This window comes from Manis javanica, chromosome 12, assembly GCF_040802235.1.
Source record: "Manis javanica isolate MJ-LG chromosome 12, MJ_LKY, whole genome shotgun sequence".
Taxonomy (NCBI): Eukaryota; Metazoa; Chordata; class Mammalia; order Pholidota; family Manidae; genus Manis; species Manis javanica.
The window spans coordinates 85,278,625-85,298,749 of record NC_133167.1 but is presented as its reverse complement, the minus strand read 5'-3'; the positions used below and the strand labels follow the sequence as shown (position 1 = coordinate 85,298,749).

General features: G+C 51.4%; 1 protein-coding gene and 1 long non-coding RNA gene across 2 annotated transcripts; both read right to left on the bottom strand.

The window, feature by feature from the left end:
* Positions 1-1,687: 1,687 nt before the first annotated feature.
* On the bottom strand, positions 1,688-18,471 carry EIF4EBP1 (eukaryotic translation initiation factor 4E binding protein 1). Its single transcript, XM_017679558.3, has 3 exons — positions 18,266-18,471; positions 4,110-4,289; positions 1,688-2,149 (listed from the first exon to the last, which is right to left on the bottom strand). Exons 1-3 carry the CDS (start codon positions 18,408-18,410, stop codon positions 2,118-2,120), a joined length of 357 nt encoding a protein of 118 aa, XP_017535047.1. The 5' UTR covers positions 18,411-18,471; the 3' UTR covers positions 1,688-2,117.
* LOC140845188 (uncharacterized) lies at positions 4,296-18,259 on the bottom strand. The gene is made up of 3 exons (XR_012123959.1): positions 11,965-18,259; positions 11,381-11,476; positions 4,296-6,418 (listed from the first exon to the last, which is right to left on the bottom strand). It is a non-coding gene; the product is annotated as an uncharacterized lncRNA (long non-coding RNA).
* Positions 18,472-20,125: the final 1,654 nt, after the last annotated feature.

The following is a 20,125-nucleotide window of genomic DNA, read 5'->3' as shown; positions in this document are numbered from 1 at the left end:
CAAGTCCCTCCTCCTCTGGGCAGGCGTCTCACATCCCCTGGACTCCTGGCCATGCATGCAGCCTCCACACATCAATCATCTAACTATCGCTTTAGGACATTTCTGAGTGTCCTATTCACAGTACCTCTCATCTCCAGGCCATAGCTTAAAACACTTCCATTTCCTGGTTCACAGCAGTGTGGCACCTGTCCTGGGGCCAGCACCAGATCCTCTAGCTGCAAAAAGAGCACCAGAGGGTGGGCAGGCCAAACTGTGGTTTCCTAGAGCAGCTCTTGAGAAGCCTGAAGACTCAGTGCACTGGGATTTTTAGACCGGACCATGGGGCCTCTTCTCCCTGAGATTTTAGTTTCCTTGGGGACAAGGACTGTCATAGATCTTTGCCATTCCACAGCTCCCAGCCGGGACGATGCTCACAAAATCCTGGAGTTTTCTGGGGGTGCTTTTGTTCAGACAGAAAGGCGCATAGGTCGTGAACAGTTTTCTCACTGTCAGTGAAGCCTCCACGTTGTTTGCCCTGCCCCTCAGACCCTGAGACGGAAAACCGAGAAAAGGAGTGGATCCAATCATGTGGATTGGTAAGCAAGACCTCTAGCTGAACGTCGGGAGAGAATATGAGGTTTTACCAGAAGCCGAGGGACTGGGAAAGCCGATCAACCTCTAATTTGATCCTAGTTGGAGCATGAGTTGTTGTTCTAGTGGTGACCCCTCCAAAGTCAACAGGCCACCACAGCTGGGCCCTTCCACACATCGTCACTGGGCTTCAGTCATTGGCAGGGGAGGGGACTCCAACTCAGCTGTAGAAAAGGCCAAGAAGGGGACTTGGCCACTAAGGCCTGCCGCTGCCCGCACAGCAGATTGCCAAGTGCTGAGTCCGGAGCTTGTAAGGGGCAGGCCAGCCACCGACTTTGGGCAAAGGCCATCCATCCCCCCACATACTCTGTGATGAGAAACACCTATTGCCTCTCAGTAATGACCTCTGCCTGGTATGCAAGGCCCTGGAAAATCTGGGCCTTTTAAGAAGTCATTTCTACCCACACAAATTACCTGCTCTGGCCAAAGCAGGAGGCTGTCCGTGTCCTGGTTCCCCAAGACCACCTGAACTGGGCCACACTGGGCCCTGACTCTCTGCAGCCCACACAGGACCCAGCTGCACTGTCACACCTAGGAAGCCTCCACATGCATGGACCACTCGCTGCCTTTTCTTACGGCAAATCTTGCGTTTCAGTGAAATCCTCAAGGCAGAGGCTGTCTCGTGTTTGTGTCCCCCATGACAGCTCACACAAGACACAAGGGATCATGGGAGAAACGCCGGGCACACGGATCAGACAGACAACAGCCAGGGCTCAGGTTCTTCCCTCTGACTCTTGCAAGGGACGGTGACCAGGCCACTTCCCAGGCTCAGGGGAACAAAGCCCAGAAGAGAGGTAAACACCCACTCATGAAAGACAGAGGATGTAGAGCACGCAGCTGGGAGCCCGCCTCGCCTGTCCCCTGTAGCATGCGGATTACCTGCTCTGGGCCCCTCTTACAGCTGTACAATGAGGTAACACTTGCACTACTTACCACCTAGGTTCAGTTTGAGAATCAAATGAGATCATGTACAAGAAAGTGCTTATAAGCACCGTACAAATGGTAGCTGGTGTTAGTTATCCATATGGAGTTGGAAAGAGCTTGGACAGAGGCCAACTCTTGGCCCTAGGGCGAAGGTGGCTTTTATTTCCTCTGTTAGGGAGGGAGGGGGAGGGCAGCTTTCCCACCACACCGGCCTAAGGAAGGGGTGGGTGCATCCCCAGAGGATGGGGCTGGAAGAGCTGGATGATCACTGGCGGGCTCCTCCATATCCCCTCTCTGGCCCTGGGCTGTGCAGTGCGCTCCGAGTCATCCCCTTGGGGTGGCAGCTTCTGCATGAATGGAGGCACGTGGAGGTATCTGCTGGTGTTCACGAACAGGAAGGGGAAGCAGGTGCCCTGAGTGAGGGAGCAGAGGGCCAGGGCGGCGACCCCACACCCAAAGCCTGCCCAGGACAGTAACTTTCGTAAGGCCTGGCTGGTGTGACTCTTCTCCTGAGAAGGGCCAGAGGGGCCCAAAAGGCATTTCCCGATTCAGTGGCTGGTCCTTTAAATGTCCATCTCAAACTGGGACTCTTCACCTGGGGAGAGAAAGGACAGAGGGCCAGGTGAACAATGGGCAAACGGTAGGGTGGATACTATAGAGGCCAGGGAGACACAGTGTTTTTTCACTGTTGTTCCTACAAGAAGAGCAAGGGCCAAGGAGAAGGGGGGAGGGCAGGGCTGCATCAGGATTCCCAGACTCAGGCCCGAAGCTTCCCTGCCCAGCTGTGCTCTTCCCCAACCCCAAAGGAAGGGCAGAGCCCTTGTCTTCCTGCAGAGAGGTGACAGTCCACACTTCAGTGTAATTTTTATTATTTTTAGTAAGAGGCAATAGTTACTTGGATTTGATATCAATACAACCTCATAGAAAAAAATATTCCTTAAAGGTAAGATTTTGTGAGCATGTGTCCCAACTTTTGATTTAACAAATGGTAGCATCACCTACAAGTCATGCACCCAACTGCCCAAGAGACAGCCTGACCCTGTGGGAATTCAGCCACTCACTGCCCTCGCCAAACTCTTTCCAATAAAATTACCAAGTACTTCATGCTGCCACAGATGTTTTTTCTTTTTAATGGAACTGCCTCATTCACAATCTCCTGGGGAAGGCTGCTCCAAGGGTCTATACAGCAAGATGCCTGTTCTGGTCCCCACAGGGAAATAACGGGCCTCTTTTGGTTCCAGATGCACAAACATGTGGGCCCAAGGCCAAGAGCCTTGGCTTCTCATGTCCATTTAAGCAAAATGAAAAATTATGTCCATTCCTCACCACCACCTGTGCGGAACTGCTAGGCCATTATTGTGGCTTAAGAGTTGTTTGCCTGGGGTAGCTCCGGGGCAACCCCGTATTTGTTATGAGTGAGAGCAGCTCAGAACCTGGGAGGGAAGAAGGTATGTAAGCAAGGGCGAGGGACGGCCTGTGGATAGTGGTGACGCAACAACATAACTGCCTCCACGCTCGACTTCCAGGCCTTGATTTTAGGCAGAAAGTGGTTGTGGGAGTCACCGTGCAGCTGATCTTGTGACTATCCACCCTTAAATAAACAGCAGGTAACCAAGCTGCCTGGTGCGGTCTTTCATATATGGCTCTCTGTATGCCTGAATCCACCTCCCACCTGCCCTCCTGCTGCTCTCTACTTTGGGAAGGCAAGGCAACTGGCTGTGGGGTTCCCAGGCCAATTATGAATCACATCCTGTAGGCTCTGAGTAAATGGAATCTGCTGCTGTCAGCAGAGCAGCCAGCCTGAGGTCCCAGCTGCTTCCTGTCTGGGCTTGGTGCAAGCCTTCAGGGTGAAGGGTCAGCGGGTTCCAGCGTGACTCAGGTTGTTGTCAAATGATTCCACTGCACGCCCCTGCAGGGAGCGAGCAACAAGGCTCTGGCAAGCCAGCCACAGCGCCACAAAGAGCACATTCACACATACCTCTGCTGGGGTGGCTCTCGAGTTACACAGGGGCGAAGGCGGGGGGGAACACACCAGAAGGGACCTAGCCACCCCATGTCAAACCTACAGAAACAACAGATTGCATTGTTCCTACTTGTCTTCATCAAGATTCCACTAATGGACCGACACCCTGACAGAAACATCCTGGATGCCTTTCTGATCCTGTGGAGAAGTAATTTCCTAGAGGGCAAGGACACCATGTCTTTGATAAATCATCTTCCCCGCATGAACAGCATGGGTGTCTTCCAGGTGTTGCAGATACTAGTAATGCTCCAGGGGCGATTATATAAGGGGCACGCTTTAGGTAGGTTGCTGTGTGGAGCCCCCTTCACTGCAAACAAGTGTGGCAGGTGCAAATGGCCTCTCCTGGGGTTCTGGGACCCCCTTCATGGGGAAAATTGGTACCAATGAAAGTTCTGCCACGCCCCCATCCCTACCCCGCCCTCTGGACTCTGAGCTGCTCCACAGAGGGTGGGGCAGTCACCATCACGGCCCTCCCTGGGATCTCCCAGTGGACAGGACCCAAGGGAGAGCCCAGCCAGGCCCCGCCACTCACCCCCCGCCGGCTTATCTTCTGGGCTGCTGTGCTGGTGGTTCTGGCTGGCTTCCGTGGGGGGCTCATCAGTGGCAGGGCTGGTGACCCCGGGAATGGTGGGCAGGTCCCGCGGGGGTGTTTTGGTCACAGGTGAGTTCCGACACTCCATCAGGAATTTCCGGTCGTAGATGATCCTGGTACCTGGAAGGAGGCAGAACATTGGTAAAGCCATCCCGAACCGCCTGCCTGTTCACTGTCTGCTTCTCTGTGGTGTGGCTGAGGCAAAAGCAGCAGGTTTTCCTGCAAAAGTGGGATCAAGGAGGAGTGAGGCATATTCAGGTGCCTGGCTGCAGCCGAGGACTCTGCTGCCTCCGAAGTACCCGGCCTCCCGTCACATGGGGCACTTGGGCGATGGGGCCTGCAGGCCACCAGACGGCAGTCTTCCCTCAGAGCTCTGTGCACACTCCGCCCTCTCCTCAAAGCCACCAGCTCATTACTGATCAGTGCTCAGCATGACTGGTAGTACCTGGCAGTGAAGGAAGTGCATTTTTATTCATTTTCCAACCCCGTCCTTACAGTGCCCTCTGGGATATCCAGAATCCTTAATTCCATTTTGCAAAGGAGCAAACAGAAAATTGATGGCTCCAAACCAGTAAAAATGGGAACTCTGTGGAGAGGAGGAATGCACGGCTCTGCTCACAAAAGGCACTCCTGCTACAAGCCCACCACCCCTGTGACACCCGCTCCGCCCAGGCACTGCTTGCTTGTCAGCTCGGATGTGTCACTGCACTTAGAGTTTGCACACAGTCTGCCTTCCATTATTTTTGATTCCCTCTCCTTTCTCAAGTGTCGCCCTAAGGTCTTAAGGAAACATTCACTGACCTGAACCCATCCTGTGAGGGCAGCTGCCTGAGTGATACCTCAAAAATGAGTGTTTTCTGCAGTGCAGGACCCAGGGGCTCGTGAGAGACGCAGCTGATTATCAAATGACAGTGGACATCAGAAGTCATCCGTATTCAGTCCTTGTTTAACCCCAATCGCCATTAAAGCCCAGGATGGTACTATTAATAACCTTTAACACATCACTAACATTTCCAGATTGCTCCCTTGTCAATAAAAGGCAGGCCTCAGGCGCAAAGCCTCCAACAGGCAGTGGATTGAAAACCGTCTGCTTGTCATTGTACTTCTTTTTATAGTTACCTTCTATTTATGGAAAATGAATCTGGTTTTCCATCTATAGTCATGATATCAAGTTTCTTTTAATATGGAATAGGATATAACTTAATATGCTAATATGTTACATATTAAATGCATATAAAATACAATAGTAAAAACTAAATTAAAAAGGTAAGGTGATACAAAGAGAAATATTAAATATATATATACACAAGTAAAAACTGCAGGTGGAACATAAATGACCCTGGCTTACAAACCATGATTTAAAGAGCTTCAGGAATGCCCTTCAGGATCAATAACCCTAAACTAGCTCCCTCTTTTCAGGGCTATGATGAGCACCTGCTGCTTCATTTCTCCACATGAGGCCCTGGGGTCCCCTGCTGAGGAGGCCCTGGGCACTGAAGAGCACAGGATGGGGAGACACCCAAAGCGGAACCTGGTGACTTGTGCAAGTCGGTTGCCTGACCCTGGCCCCACCCCAGCGGCACCCCCACCCCTGGTCCTGTTCTCGTCTGTGGCAGTGGTGCTGGGATGGATGGCCTGCTCATCAGCACCGGGTGGGCTAAGGCCCCCCAAGCTCCCGTGTCTTCAGGGAAGGGTGTAAAGCAAAGAAAGCAGAACTGGGGCTACTACCAGCTGTGTGACCACCTGCACACCGCCCTGTTTTCCTCCCCAGCTCAGGCCCTGGTTTCCTCCTCTGTGACATGAAGGGAGGCGTGCCTTCCACAGCTGAGCCCCACTGAGCCAGGTGGGTGACAAGTGGATATCAACAGTGCTATCTTCTTAGAGGGATGTCCGGTCTGCAGAGACGGGGCCAACTTTTTCTGTTTCTCAAGGCTCGGCAGGAGATCCCCCCTCCTCACCTCTCTCCAACTTTTTAATTTTGTTGATTTACCTGCCACAGAGTAGGGAACTGACCCTATCAGAGTGGAGCTGAAGGGTGTGAGATTCAAGAATCTCAAAAAAGAACTGGGGGATCAGCGGCCTCTGGAGAGCCTCTTTAAGGTCACTAGCCCCCAGGGATGTTTTTTTTTTTAATCATGGCAAAATAAAAATAACATAAAATTTCCCATCTGAAGGGTTTCTGAGTGTACAGTTCAGCAGGGTTCAGTACATTCACAGTGTTGGGCAACCAGTTTCCAGAGGTCTTCATCCTGCAAAATTGAAAGTTATATGTGATCAATAACTCCCCATCTCTCCTCCTCAGCCCGGGGCACCCACCATTCTACTTCCTGACTCTAAAAACCAGACTGCTCTATGTACCTCACATAAGTGGCATCACACAGGGTCGGTCTTCCTGTGATGCCGTATTTCAGTGTGCACAATGTCCACAAGGTTCATTTACATGGTACCACGTATGAGAATTTCCTTACTTTTTAAGGATGAATAATATCGTGTGGACAGACCACATATAATACAATAACACTGTATGGACAGGCCACATTTAATTCATCCATAGACATCTGGATTGCTCCCACCTGTCGGCTATTGAATTGTGACTAACGCTATGAACATGGGTGAGCAACTACCTTCCTGAGACCTGGTTTTCAATTCTTTGTGGTATATACCCAGAAGGGCCCCAGGCAATTTAAAAATCATTAATTATTACACTTAAAAGAGAAAAATGGCCTTTGTGCCCATTGTCCTAAAGCTAGGGCCTGAATTGAAAAATAAAAATCCTCATATGAGCTAATAAAATCTGTATTTTAAATGCCCACAAATGCATCACCAGACAGCCTCCATCAGGGTATTTCAACGAGGAAGGGAGGCTATGAGGTTATCACGGGCGTCTGAATGTCAGTTGACAAGACCCCAAGGAGGGGAGGGGGCCTCAAAGCTGCCCCTGATGCATCTGGGGCCAGTGAGGACTAGGAGATGGCCATCAATGTGGTGGAAATGTTTCCCATGGAAGCTGCTGTGGGTTTTAATCCCTTCTCCCATCCTTCATGGGCTCCTCCGCAACACAGGCTGCATGAATAGGGGCCTTCTGGCAACTCCCTAGGCTTCTTGCAGATATGACAAACTTAACACACATGCAGTCCCAGACTGGCCCAAACAGGAGCTCTTGGCTGAAAACGCAGCTCTCCTGGAGTTAGGGACCTGGCCTGCACGCAGGGACAGGCAGCGGAAGTCAAAGGGGTGCCAAGATCCCTGCGAGGTGCTGAGCAGCAGCAGCTGGACGGTGCTGGTCAGGTGTGGTCTTCTGGGGCTTGTGGGTTGATACCAGGGGGCCTCCACACCCTTTAGCAGAGGGCTTGCTTCCTTTCTCTGGTGTTAGGGAAAAAGACCCACCTTCCCTAGGTTTCTACAAACCAGAGCATGTAGAGCTTTTGAGGATCTAGGTGGCTTCAAGAGGGCAGAGCCAAGATATTTTTTCCTGCTGCTTCCCTCAAAAGTCATGCAAAACACCAAGAACAGGAAATAGAAGCACATGTGCCAACCTGGACATAAGTGGGGTTCTAACTGTTCCCCCAGATTGCAATATGTGAAGACAGAGAGTGAACAGAGGGATGGTCCTAACAAAGAGGGCGTGGAAGGCACCAAAATGCAGGGAGGTGGGGGCGAGCATTACTACAGGAAGCAAGTGAGACTGCCACAGGGAACCCCAGGAAGGTTCAAGAATTGGAGGCATCACAGGAAATGGGGATAGGGGCTCCCAGCAGAGAGAGGTGCCATCATCACTCGCCCCAGGTGGCAGACAGATGGAAGTTAAAGTTGACCTCCTGAATGGTGGGCCCCAAACCCTCTTCTCCTCCTGCTTCTGAATAAAGGCCTACAGAAATTGATTGGGGGGATCCCTAAAAAAAACCCCCCAACTAGCCACCAGATTGAGTCCGCCAGTCTCTGGACATCACAAGGGGCTTCCAGTCAGTTTATGAGTACCTCCCTCTTAAGTAAAAACAGCTAAATCACACATTTATAGAAAAGCTGACAACATGTAAGGACAGATACACATGAACCACGAAGAGAAAAAGATAAAGGGAGCAGAAGACTTTAAAGAACAGAAAGACAAAAAGATAACAGTGATCCAGTATCAGATGATAGGAAGCCAAGAAAGGAGAAACAGGTCAAAGGAATTTATTTAAATAGAAAAAAAAATAAACAAAATGAGTCTTGAAATGCCCCCTTCGAGGATCCAGTACAATGAACTAGAAACACCAACTGAACATTCCTTGTGAAATTTCATAATACTGAGGACAACGAGAAAATCTTAAGAGCTTCTGGAAAGGAGGAAAACCACAGGTGCATGCAGGGACTGGGAATAAGAATGGTATAAAATTTTTCAATGGCAACATTGGAAGTTTGAAGACAGTGGCTCATCACCTTTGCAATCGTGAGGGAAAATCTGTTTCAACCTAGTTTTATACCCAACTAAATACCATGATACATTGTATGAGGAAATTAAGCCAAAGTAGAACAGAGACATTTTCAGGAAGCTACAGGATGTACTCTGTCAAAATTAGAGAGAGATGAGGGGCTTCAGGGAATCCCAGGTCAGCAGCTGTGCGGTAAGTGCCCAGCAGTCAAACTGTGTTAGCTTGGAAAAAGACAAAGTGGCCTGATAAAGCCAGAATGCTGACTGACTTTGTGTGTGAAACCCTATTTTCTTAGTGTCTCAGACATGCTGGAAAGCGTGCTTGAATGAAACAAATTCATTACCAAAATGGAAATGCTATTATTGCCAACTACTTGGCTCATCAAGTCACAGTAATAAAAATAATGAATACGGGCTTTTAAAATTTGAGGTATAATTATATTGGAGAATAGGAGGGAGAGGAGGTATAGGCACTAATAAATCCTCATCTATCAAAAAAGCCAAGTCAATGAAGTCAAGAAAAATTTAGAAATATGGAGACAAATCCTCAAAGGAAGAGCTGAAGAAGTTAGTTGCCTCAGAAGGGTCAGACCGAGTGGGAGAGGCAAAGAGTACCTGTGTCGTTAAAACCCTTTTAGTACTTCTGAGTTTTAACTATTCACACATACATGTAATAACTTTAAAATACTTTTATTTTGGGTTAAATAAATGCAATGCCAGGCAGTTGCTATTTGGAATAAGTGTACATTGTCCATGATACATTGTATGAGGAAGTCACAGAACTGTATGTATTTTGTGTTTGGTTACCTCTAGGGGTGAGGACCGAGGCAAAGAAAACATCTTTTACACTGAAAATGTTTTGTTTTTTAATACAAAACTCTGCTAAGGATATAGGGCATTGCCAAATAAGGATATAGGGTCAGCATTTCCTTTTCTAGTAAGATGCCTTGGCTGGACCTGGGTTGACTCCCCGCACCCCCAAAGCCCAGGGGACGTGGAGCAGTGAGCAGGCCCCTCCAGCGCGTCTCTGGGCTACTGTGTACTAGCCCTGTCCACACTGGACTCCACCTCCCATCAACTGGCTCAAGGATAGGGTCTGCTATAGTCCAGGGGCAAGTGGTAACCCTCGCCTACACATTAATCAATCTTTGCTCAATCCTATGCTCCCAAAACAGGTGTGCCTGGTCGTAAGTGTTCACTCACTGAACCTCTGTACCAGCACCATGCTAGATGCTAGGACATAAGGAACAGTTACATACAGGAACAGCTCCCTGCTCCCCGACACTCACACTTCAGTCAGAGGAGAAAGACCTGTAACAAACGATTACAGCCACGTGTGCGAAACCTAAAAACTGAGGCAGATGTAGGGGCCACAGAGGGATGTGGGAGAAATCTGTGTGTGCAGTGGGGACAGAGACATCACACCCTCCATCAGCCCTGTCTTCTGGCTTCCAGGCAGCCTGAGTCTAAACCCTGAACCAGAGAAGCACCCTGTCTCCCAGGTCCTGTGCCACCCAGGCAGGGGTACATGAGGGAGGGGGACTGAGGGTGACCAGACAGGGGAAACTGGAGCCCTCCAGTAGGGCAATCCAGATCCTTGTCTCCCAGTAGGGCAAGGAGACAGATGGGGATCTCCACACTTCAAACCACTTGTATAACTGGGATCCTGTTGCATGCTGGGATTTAAGGGTTTGGTCCTGTAGAGAACGGAGGCTTCTTTCTGAAAGCCTTTCTAAATGCACCACCATATAAACACATGTGGGGGAAATGCAAGTTCAGTGGGCTGCAGGAGAACTGCAGAGAGAGGGTGGGAGCAACAGGCCCGGAGGAACACCTGCTGCTCTTCCTACAGTCAACTGGTTAGAGACCCAAAGACTCAGGGCAACCTATTACTCGATCTCTGTGCTCAATTTCTTCTTCTCTAGAATAGGGATGATGTCAATGATGACGGTATGAACCACATAGGGTTGGTGTGGATTAGAACAGCAACGGACACTAAGTAAGCATTGTACAGACAAATCTCAGCTATTGGGAGCAGTACGGCTTTGGATGACATTATTTCACCATTTGTTTGGTACCACACACAGGGGGACAAACTGTATGGTCAAAGCTGGGACAAATCGGAGGGGAGATGTAAGCAATTCTGAAAAGAGACTTGGGCATGGGGGAAGGTAAGGGCACCCCCCTACCCCACCCTCCCCCATTCCGGTTCCAGAAACAGGCTTCAAGAACCATTGTGAGCTTTGGCATGTTCAGTAACCAGGGTCATTTGAAACTTTAAACTGCAGAAGTGCACTGAATCAAGAACGGAATTTCTTCTCAGGGTCCGCTGTGTGATGACAACAGTCTGTTGCAGGTATAAAGCCTAGGATCTGGCTTCCTCACTTGTCAACAAGGGTGGTGTGTGCAGCTCATTCAAACTATTTTTAAAGCATCAGCCACACACCAGGCTTATTGGTAATCTCTAGGGTCTGTTCCAGCTCAAATACGCTACCATTTATTTTTAGGATCTCCCTGTTGGCAGGTGCTTAACATAGTACAAACAGCATGGGGCTTGGAGGCAGTTCTGGGCTCAAACCTGGGCACACTGTATACCAGCCCCTTGACTCCACAGTACAGCCTCCTTCCTCAGCTCTTAGAGGAGGTTATGCACAAAATCTGCACTCACGGGAACAGCGTAAAGATGAACTCCCCACCTGTCATCACTGTCTGCTGTGGGCCAGACACTGAGCCTGCTGCCCAGTGTGCTGGGTCTCAGTACCCTCCACAGTCCCCCAAGAGGAAAATACTTTATCCTCACCTTACAGACAGGAACTGAGGCCCAGAAAGGCTGTCCCCTCACAGCCCTGCAGAGTCAGCCCTACCCTGTCCTGCCTCCAATCCTAAACACCAACCTCTGTTTAAAATTAGCAAGGAAAAAAAAAAAAGAAAGAAATTAGTAAGGCAGATGGGGCTACTGCACCTCAGCCAGCAAGGCCAGCTAGAAGAATCCCAGGGGCTTCAGGCTTTTACCTATTCTCCTGAGTGTCTGGCCAAGACACAATGTTCCCTGGGAGAGGCCTGCCTTGGTTTCTTTTCCATTTCCCCACAGAACCCACATGCAGGTTCAAAAAGCTGCTGGACGGGCCTTCTGTAAACTGAGCCGCACTCACCCCTCACTTCTTTCCCCTGGGCCTCCCCTGGCAGAAGCCCGCTTCCCTGAGCGTGAGACCTGAGGCCCAGCAAGAGGACAAGAACAGAATTCCTAGAACGGCTGCTCCCATTCCAGGGAAAGAGAGAGCATTTCACAATGGGTAATGGGGGAGGGGGGCTGGACTTGGGCTTAGATGCAAGCCAGCGGCCTGTGCACAAAATACTCTGGGTTATTTTAAATCCAGCTCTCACCAGCAGCTCTGTATTGACCTGGGGGGCAGACCCACAGGGCCTGGCAGGGGTCTCTCAGGCCACCCACACACCAGGCAGGCACTGCTGGGATCTGATGGCTTTTCTTGACAGGCAGTCTGTCCAGCAGCCAGAGCCAAGTTCTCATGGAGGAAATCTTGGGGAGAGAAACAGAGTGTGCTCGGTTAGAGACTTTTCTTCTCCTCTGGCCCCCTTCGGCTCTGCAAAGAGAACCGATATCTGGATATTTCTCAGCAACCAGGAATCTCAGGAAGCTCTTGGAATATCAAACGGGAGTGATCAGCAAGTGGCAGAGGGTCCATCTGGATAGTCTCTCCCTTCAAGGCCCTGATATGTGGGGGAACAGGCCAGTGTATTTCAAAATTAAGCAGGAGGGCCAAGGCTTTCACAGAGACATTTGGTTGGGAAGTGGGGGGCCTGTCTTTTCTGTGAACTCTATTCCCCCAAATGTGTGTTGAAGGCCCAACTCCCTGTACCTCAATGTAACCATATTTGGCAATAAGGTCTCTCTCAAGAGGCCATGAAGTCAGAAGGAGGCTGTTGGGGTGGGACCTGCTCTCATACGCTGGTGTCCTTCTAAGACAGGATACAACAGATAGCAGCAGAGGCAGCAAGAGGGTGGCCGTGTGCAAACCACGGAGACGGGCCTCAGATGGGGCCTCAACCCTGCTCACTCCCATGATCTTGGATTTTCAGCTTCCAGAAATGAGAGAAAATAAGTTTCTCTTGTTGAAGCTACCCAAAGTCTGGGGTGGTTTTTTATGCTAAACCTAGCAAATTAGTATAGGCCCACTTTTATTCTTGAGAGCATCAGAGAGAAATCCATTTACACACACACACTCTAAGGCAAGAGCACACTGTATGCGTCACCAGGAAGCCAAAGGGAGTTCTGGGTCTGCCTGTACCCCCTGGTATTCTCCCTCCTACCCACTTTTGCACCACTGGGCTCAGAAAACGTGACTGCATCCACTGCCAGCACTCCAGAAAATCGGGGGTGTTCAAACGGGAGTGCTGGGCAGAGCAGGGCAAGGGTGCACTCCTCGGAAAGGTGTTCCCAAAGCTCAGCTGCTTGAAGCAGAATGAGGAGATGGGTTGGATGGCATTCAGCAAAGGGAGGCACGTCACAAGCAGAATGTGTGGCCCAGTGGCCTGGCAACATGGCCATGTGCATGGCTTGCTCTGTGGAGCTGGACCTAAGGCCTCAAAATGGGGCATGGGATCTATGATTCAGTGGTTTCAGTAAGGTGTCCTCTGATCTTAAACCAACAGTCCGGTCACAGGCTTATGATTCCAGTCTGCTTTTACCCCTGGTCTTGGCTCTGCTGGCCACACAGCCGGGTGGGCAGTTACACTCCCCCAAAGGACCGTCCTTTGAGGCTTGGCCCTTGTGGAGGATTGTCCGAAAACATGGCCCCATAATTCCTCCTGTCCCTGTTCCCACACGCAGCTTCTCCCTTTCAAAGGCAGTTATGTCCTCTCTCTTTGAATCTAGCTAGCCTCCATAGATTGTTTTGACCACAGAATACTGCATAAGTGACCCTATGTGTCTTCTGGGCCAAGCCCTTCAGAGGCCTTGAATACTGCCTAAAAATAACTCAGGTTAGACTCTTGAACGGCATGAGACCAAGAGGGCAGAAAGAGTCCCCAGCCTTCCAGGTGCCCCCAGCAATACCCCAGACATGGGGGTAAAGTTGTCTTGGACCTTCTAGCCCAGGGCAATCCAGCTGCCAACTGCATGCAGCCAGATGAGTGAGCTCAGTACCAGATCATCAAAGAATGTCCAACAGGTCCAAAGAATGGAGAAAAATAACAGATGATTGTGGTTGCAGTCAGCAAGTTTTGTGCTACCTTGTCACACAGCAATAGCTAACCAATACAGCCATTCTCATCAAGCCAAGTATTTCTGAGCAGCTGGTAAGCTCTGATACACGGTCTCACACCTGAGCTCTCTCAGTGAACTTTCACAGGCAAAGACATTGGATTACAAGGCACTTTCTGCTGCCCATGCTCCTGAGCATGCAAACACCATGGGCAGATGTCACCTACTCCTGACTCGGTAGTGGTGCTGGTACAAAAGTCAATGAGGAGCAGCAATCCCACTGTCTGAGACCCCAGTCCCAATACAAATTTGTTCTGTATAAAAAAGCCACTTCCTTCTACTTTCTGCTCAATAATAATTGGGAAAGTCAGTAATGCTATTATCTGTAATCCTGGGATAAGTAGGAAAGTTCAGAGAAAGTTAATTCCTGCCCATGGGACTTTCCAAGGTAAACAATTATACCCTGTAACTGAAAGGACAGAAAATAAAATTTAACATTATCATTAAGCCAACTCAGACCCAGGCCTGGTGGTGAAGAAACTAGGTTACCCTGAGAATGCTGCCATTTCTAAATTCTTTTCAACTCCTCACCTTTGAACACAGAACAGGCATTCAATGGTGGCAATACAAAGATGAGCAACCCAGCTCTGAGAGAAGGTCCTGCCTAACCCAGGGGCAAATATGTCAACAAATACACGTGACTCATTTGCTATGAATCATAACGGAGGAAGAACACTAGCTGGGACCTGGCAAGCCCAGCAAGTAACACGTGTTTCATTTGTTTGAAAATGCAAAATCCAAGTGTACCACTGAACATTTTCTGTTAAAACTGGCCCCTTGGGAAGCAACCCTTTTTTCAATACTGCTCTTTCTGGAATGACATCAAATAAAACCCCATACAAGAAAACACTTCACTACATGATACCAACAGATAAATATGGTGCTACCTTGCCTGTCCTCTCACCAAATTTGGTAATGAAGGACTTTTTGCTCTTTCAGGAGAATAAAAAAATCAAATGTCTCTTTCTAATAAGGCCTTGCCACCTTTGAGGATATTGAGATAAAGAAAAAAAAAAGCAAGCCCCTGAAGGCAATTAAAATCTAACAGCTACTCCTGCGTTATTAGAATGCAGGCCTTACCAGGCTGACTACTCGGAGCAGGCAATGCCCACCTGAGTATCCTGCGAGTCTAGTGGATACGGGATGGGAGGGGGCTGGCTGTCCAACCGCTTCATTCTACAGATATGACTTTGATGTTTACAATTCGATTTCTAGTATGTCTTCATGGTTTGTGAGCATTAGAGAAGAGTTTGGGGTGCTCTATACCTGGGCCCCCACCCCTCAAAGTCTTTAATGAGGAACAGTGTGGAATTTTCTAAGTGCTTTAAAAGGAAGATGAGATCAGTGTGAAAAGAGGACTAATTATATTCCCTTCATTGCCTTAATGTCCAAGTTCTGGGTGCTTTTCCTCTATTAACATTTTTATTTTCCCCCCACCTTTATAAGTTATTTTGGCCTGCCTTTAATCATGAGACTGCTGGTCTTATCATAGTCGCTATAGACACAACTCCATGAGGCGTAGCCTCCCTGCCCCACGTGACCCGGGTCTTGAGGCCCTGCTGTGCTCTGGCTTCAGGGCCCAGCTCACCTCCCCCCTCTTCCCAGCATTGTCTGTTCTACAGCCCAAGACTTGGGAGTTGCTCCAAGGTAAGCTTCCTGGGCACAGACTTTGTTTGTCTAACTAAACAAAGTACCACGAACACCTGTAGCCCTACCTGCCTACCTCTGTTTAACCTTATCCAGGTACAGGGCTTAGGCAGGACTTACCATCCACACGACCCCGGTAGGTGCTGGGGTCAAACATCCACCATGCAACAGGGAATGTGGAGGTTGATGGGGCCAGCGGCCAGGGCAGAGAAATGTTTCTGACTCATTCAGGGGTTCTTCTTATTTATGGTGTCCCTGGGGACTCTACAGACTCAACTGTTCCTACACAACACTCCCTCCAGCAAGTTTCTCTAAGGTTCTCCAGACGTCTAAGATCAGGTCGGGGCTCAGCCTACAGAGGGTTAATGGCTTTGATGAGTAAACTGGAATCGTAGGAATGGAGATGGCTCAAATCAACTGCTGCTCCTTTTCCTCCAGGGACAAACACTGCAGGGCCATTCCCAGCAAGAGTGACCACTGGACACACTCCACTAGCTTTGACACCTCCTGCCAATAAACAAGCACAGGTCTCCCCTTCCAACACTGTCCAGACCCTGGTTTAAAGGCTGATGCAAAACTACCCTCAAGAGTTTACCTGGATAGAAACATCACTTTTGCTGGTCCCCAGAGGTCTGAAAAGGGAAGGGACGTCACATTCCACTAATTCCTGAGTACTCAGAGTGTGGCACTTAGACCAGTTGCTGGGAGCTAGTTAGAAATGCAGACTCAGTCTCTACCCAGAACCTAGAGAACTGGAACTTGCATTTAAATGAGGTGCCCGGTAATCTGCAGGCACACTGCAGGTGGACGAACCGCAGTCTAGACTGGAGCAAAAGGGGTGCACAGGATGACCTTTTCTCATGTCAAGCTTCTTTGCCCTGGCAGAGGAGGGCTCAGGAGGAAGACTCCAGGCCTTGGCTAACTGAGGCAGGCCGGACTGGCTGACTTTGGCAGAAGCCAGCCAGGATTCTCTGGGTTAGGATTGGGAGCTGTGCCCGCCCCCCAGGACACCCCAGACAAGGGCTGGCTTTAGGTTCCTGGAGCTGCTCAGTCAGTTCCTCCCAGCTGGCCTGAGAAACCAAGGTACACTCTGACGCAGAGGCCTGTTCCCCTCTCTCAGAACTTAAAGAACTGCAAAGAGAGGGAGACGCTGTGGTCTGGGAAAAAAACACACTTTCCAGTCCAAAGCGAGAAGTGGGTAAGAGTTCCCTATAAACACTGCCCCTGGCTGCCGATTCCAATCTGATGGGTCCCCAGGGATCTAGCAACAGAGGGCACCAGAAAGGGCCTTCAGGCCTGCCTCAGTGCCCACCCTGAACACATCAGGCAGAGATTCACACCCTCACCTGAAGGAACCCTAACATTGTCAGGGAAGGTCGTAGTAGACACATCATGACACAGAGAAAGCAAAAGGCCAGCAGGGAAAGAGAATTTGAGTCAAGGGTGGTAGGAAGAGTCGCTGGGAATTTTTCCTTGGATTATTTTAAGAGATCATTTCTCCCCTCAACGCTTGGCTGCTATTTCTTGTTCAATCTGGGAAAACGGTGTGTCACTGGACAATAGATACGTGTTTTTAAGTTTGGGAACTCAGCCATTTTCTGTAGAATGAGGTGGCACGGCTGGACAAGAACATCTAAGATTCCCTAACAGTGCTAACGTTGTACGTTTTGGATGAGACCGCCCAAGACCTCAGATCTGGCTGTCCACGCTGGCGGTGGGTCAGCAGCCTGAGAAAACAAGCATGTGGCCCCTCATGCTCGCAGGAGAGGCAGCGGCCCCGCCCGCCCCCGCTCTGCGCCGTTGAGCGCCAGGATCTGCGGCCAGGCCTTTGGGAAGTTTGAGAAGGAGCCGTGGAGGAAGGTGGAGGGGAGGGAAGAAGGGCAGAATGGGTGAGGGCAGCGCGAGGAAGGGAGGGAAGTGGTGAGCCACGAGGATTTCATCATGCAAACGCGCTGGCAGGTTTCATCAGCCCCTGTGCGCTGGGGCTCCCGGGCTGGGGCGGAATGCCTGACTCCCGAGAGCTGCCCAAGGCTGGCCCCGACCCGTGCCGGCGCAGCTTCCTCTTCTCATCCACTTTCAGGGAGGTCACAGGGTCCCCGCTGTCCCGGGAAAGAAGAACGTGTTTTTCTGCACAGCCCTGACGCGCGGGCCCAGGTCCCTCTGCCGAGATCCTACACGCGCAGAAGGGCAATCCGCTCAGGTGCTGAAGCAGGCGAGCACCCCCAGCCCGGAACCTTTGTCAGAGGGTGCTGGCCCAACGCAAAACTGAAGGTGCCTCGGGAAAGAAAACGGCCTCTGCGAGAGTAATTTACCCAAGAGAGAACGCCCATCCTTTCCCCTAAGATCCCCAGGCCAGGCGCCCCCTTGATCGGTGGGCGACCCCAACCCCACCCTATTCCAACTAGAACTGCCCCCGACACCCATAAGGGCAGCACACTCAGCGTCCGTATCCGTTGCGTGGGGGCACTCAGCAGTACCTCTCCCAGAAGAGAGGGGCCAGTTTGCAGCCCGGGCCCTGGAGGACGCACCCAGAGGGCAGGCAATGGGAAGCGGCCACACACTCCCTCTCTGTGGCCACCTTCGTGGCCCGCTGCCTCCCAGATGACCCTTATCCGTCCTTCCCAGCCACCGCAGCCTGAGCCGGGTCGCCCCGTCCCACTGGCGGTTTCCGATCCCCCGTCCCGCAATCTGCCAGGCGGTGCCCCCGCACCTAACGCGCCCGGAGTCCGCACGCGGCCCGCCCGAGCCCGCGCCTACCTCCCGGCGTGGTGCTGAAGAGCGTGCCGCCGGGGGTGGTGCTGTAGTCCCCGGGAGGCAGCTGCACGCCGTCGCCGAGGACCACCCGGCGAGTGGCGGGGATGGCCCGGCTTGGGGTCTGGCTGCAGCTACTGCCCTCGGACATGGTCTCCCGCGCAGCGCCCGCGGCCGGAGCGTGGCCCTCCCGCCCCTCCAGCCCCGCGGCGGCCCGCCCCGCCCAAGACCGCCCCTTCCGCCTCTGGGGCTCCACGGCCCCTGGGATTTGTAGTTCCCGCCGCGCACACCCCGCCTGCCCCGCGCGTATACCCGCACGGGCGTTCCTCGGCCACAGGATCGGAGGTGTCAGCACCGCAGCGCCGGAGCCAGCGGCGACCCTTTCTCCTGCCGCTCGCGCCGGGTCCTCCGGGCCCCTCCTGCAGGATGGGGTGGGGGCGGGCGGCTGCCAGGGCAGCGCCCCGCTGGGGGATCCTAGCGGGCCCGGCTCAGTCTGGAAAGGCCTGGTTTCTACATGAGATCATCAGACCGGACGGTCCCCTCAACCCTGCCTGCCCCGTGCCTTAGCTCCTCAGATGAGAGAGTGGGGCTTGGTCGGTCATTCACTCCACGGTCATTGAGCTTCCACAATGGTGAAGAATGCAGGTCCCGTGGCTCTGAGAGGGCGTTGGGAGCCCACTGAGCAAACCAGCCCTCTGGGCCAGCAGGGCTAAACCTCGAGCCTAGGTGGGGTTGGAGAGGGACTCTGGGAAGGATCTACTTAGAACCGTTACCCCTTGAAACTATGGAATCATCACATTTTAGCTCTGGCCGGGTACATTATAGTTCATCCAAGAAAATATTCACCTCCATCTTATTTAAAACAAAAACAAACAGGCTCAGAGACATGCTGGGGTTTGCCAAGAATCACACAGCTCTGAAACACCTGGGGCAAGGCTAGAAGCTAGTCTCAGCTCCCTTACAGGCCAGCCCTTTTCTCACCACACCAGACGAAGTGGCCTGCTGCCTCCCTGGGAGGAACTGTTTTCAAAGAGGGGTCACTCTGTTGCCTAATAAGGATGTGCATGCTCGGTTAGAGCTGAGATTCTAGGGAAGAGGCCTGCTTAGAGAGCTGAACACTCACTGGCCTCTGCATGCATGGTGGAGAGCCGCTTCCATCCCATCTTGTTCTAACTGACCATAGGCAGGGAGGGACAAAGGACAGATTTTACCATATTTAGTCAGTGGAATATCTCTAGGTCACCAACAAGGAACACAGGCCTGCTCCTTCCTGTCTGAAATGCTTTGTGAGGTTAACAAAGAACATCAGTAGAAATTAAGAACAGTCCCAAGCAGGCACTAGCCCTCCTGGCACTGCTGGGCTGCACCAGAGTGGGAAGGTGTACAGAGAGCAGGTCCCCAGGAGCGGCTGGTCGGAAAGAAAGTAGCCACAGCCATAGGAGGAGAGACATCCTGGCTGATCACCGAGTCACCCATGGCAGAGGCTGACTTCTGAAGCCCCTCAGGCTGGGCGGAGGGAGGAGGCAGTGGGAGAGACTGACCTGGTGTTCGTTTTAATCCTGATGTCATTTGATGCTGGACGCGGTCCTCCTTTGCCATTGGGAGTTGATTAGCTAGCACGTCCTGTCACCATGGATACTAAGGGAGTCTGGGCTCCTCTTCAGTATTTCCTGCCCAGATGGACACTTAGCCTTTCTCCAGGGAGCACTGACTTCCACCCCAACCAGACTCACAGTATCCCTGCGTGCACCCCCTGCACATAGGTCTGGCTTCCTGGTAGGACATGCTTTGTGAGGTTAATTAAAGCAAAGCCCTGAGCAGGCCTGGAGGGACCTGGTGGGTTTGGGGAGAGACTCCCTGGTCCCT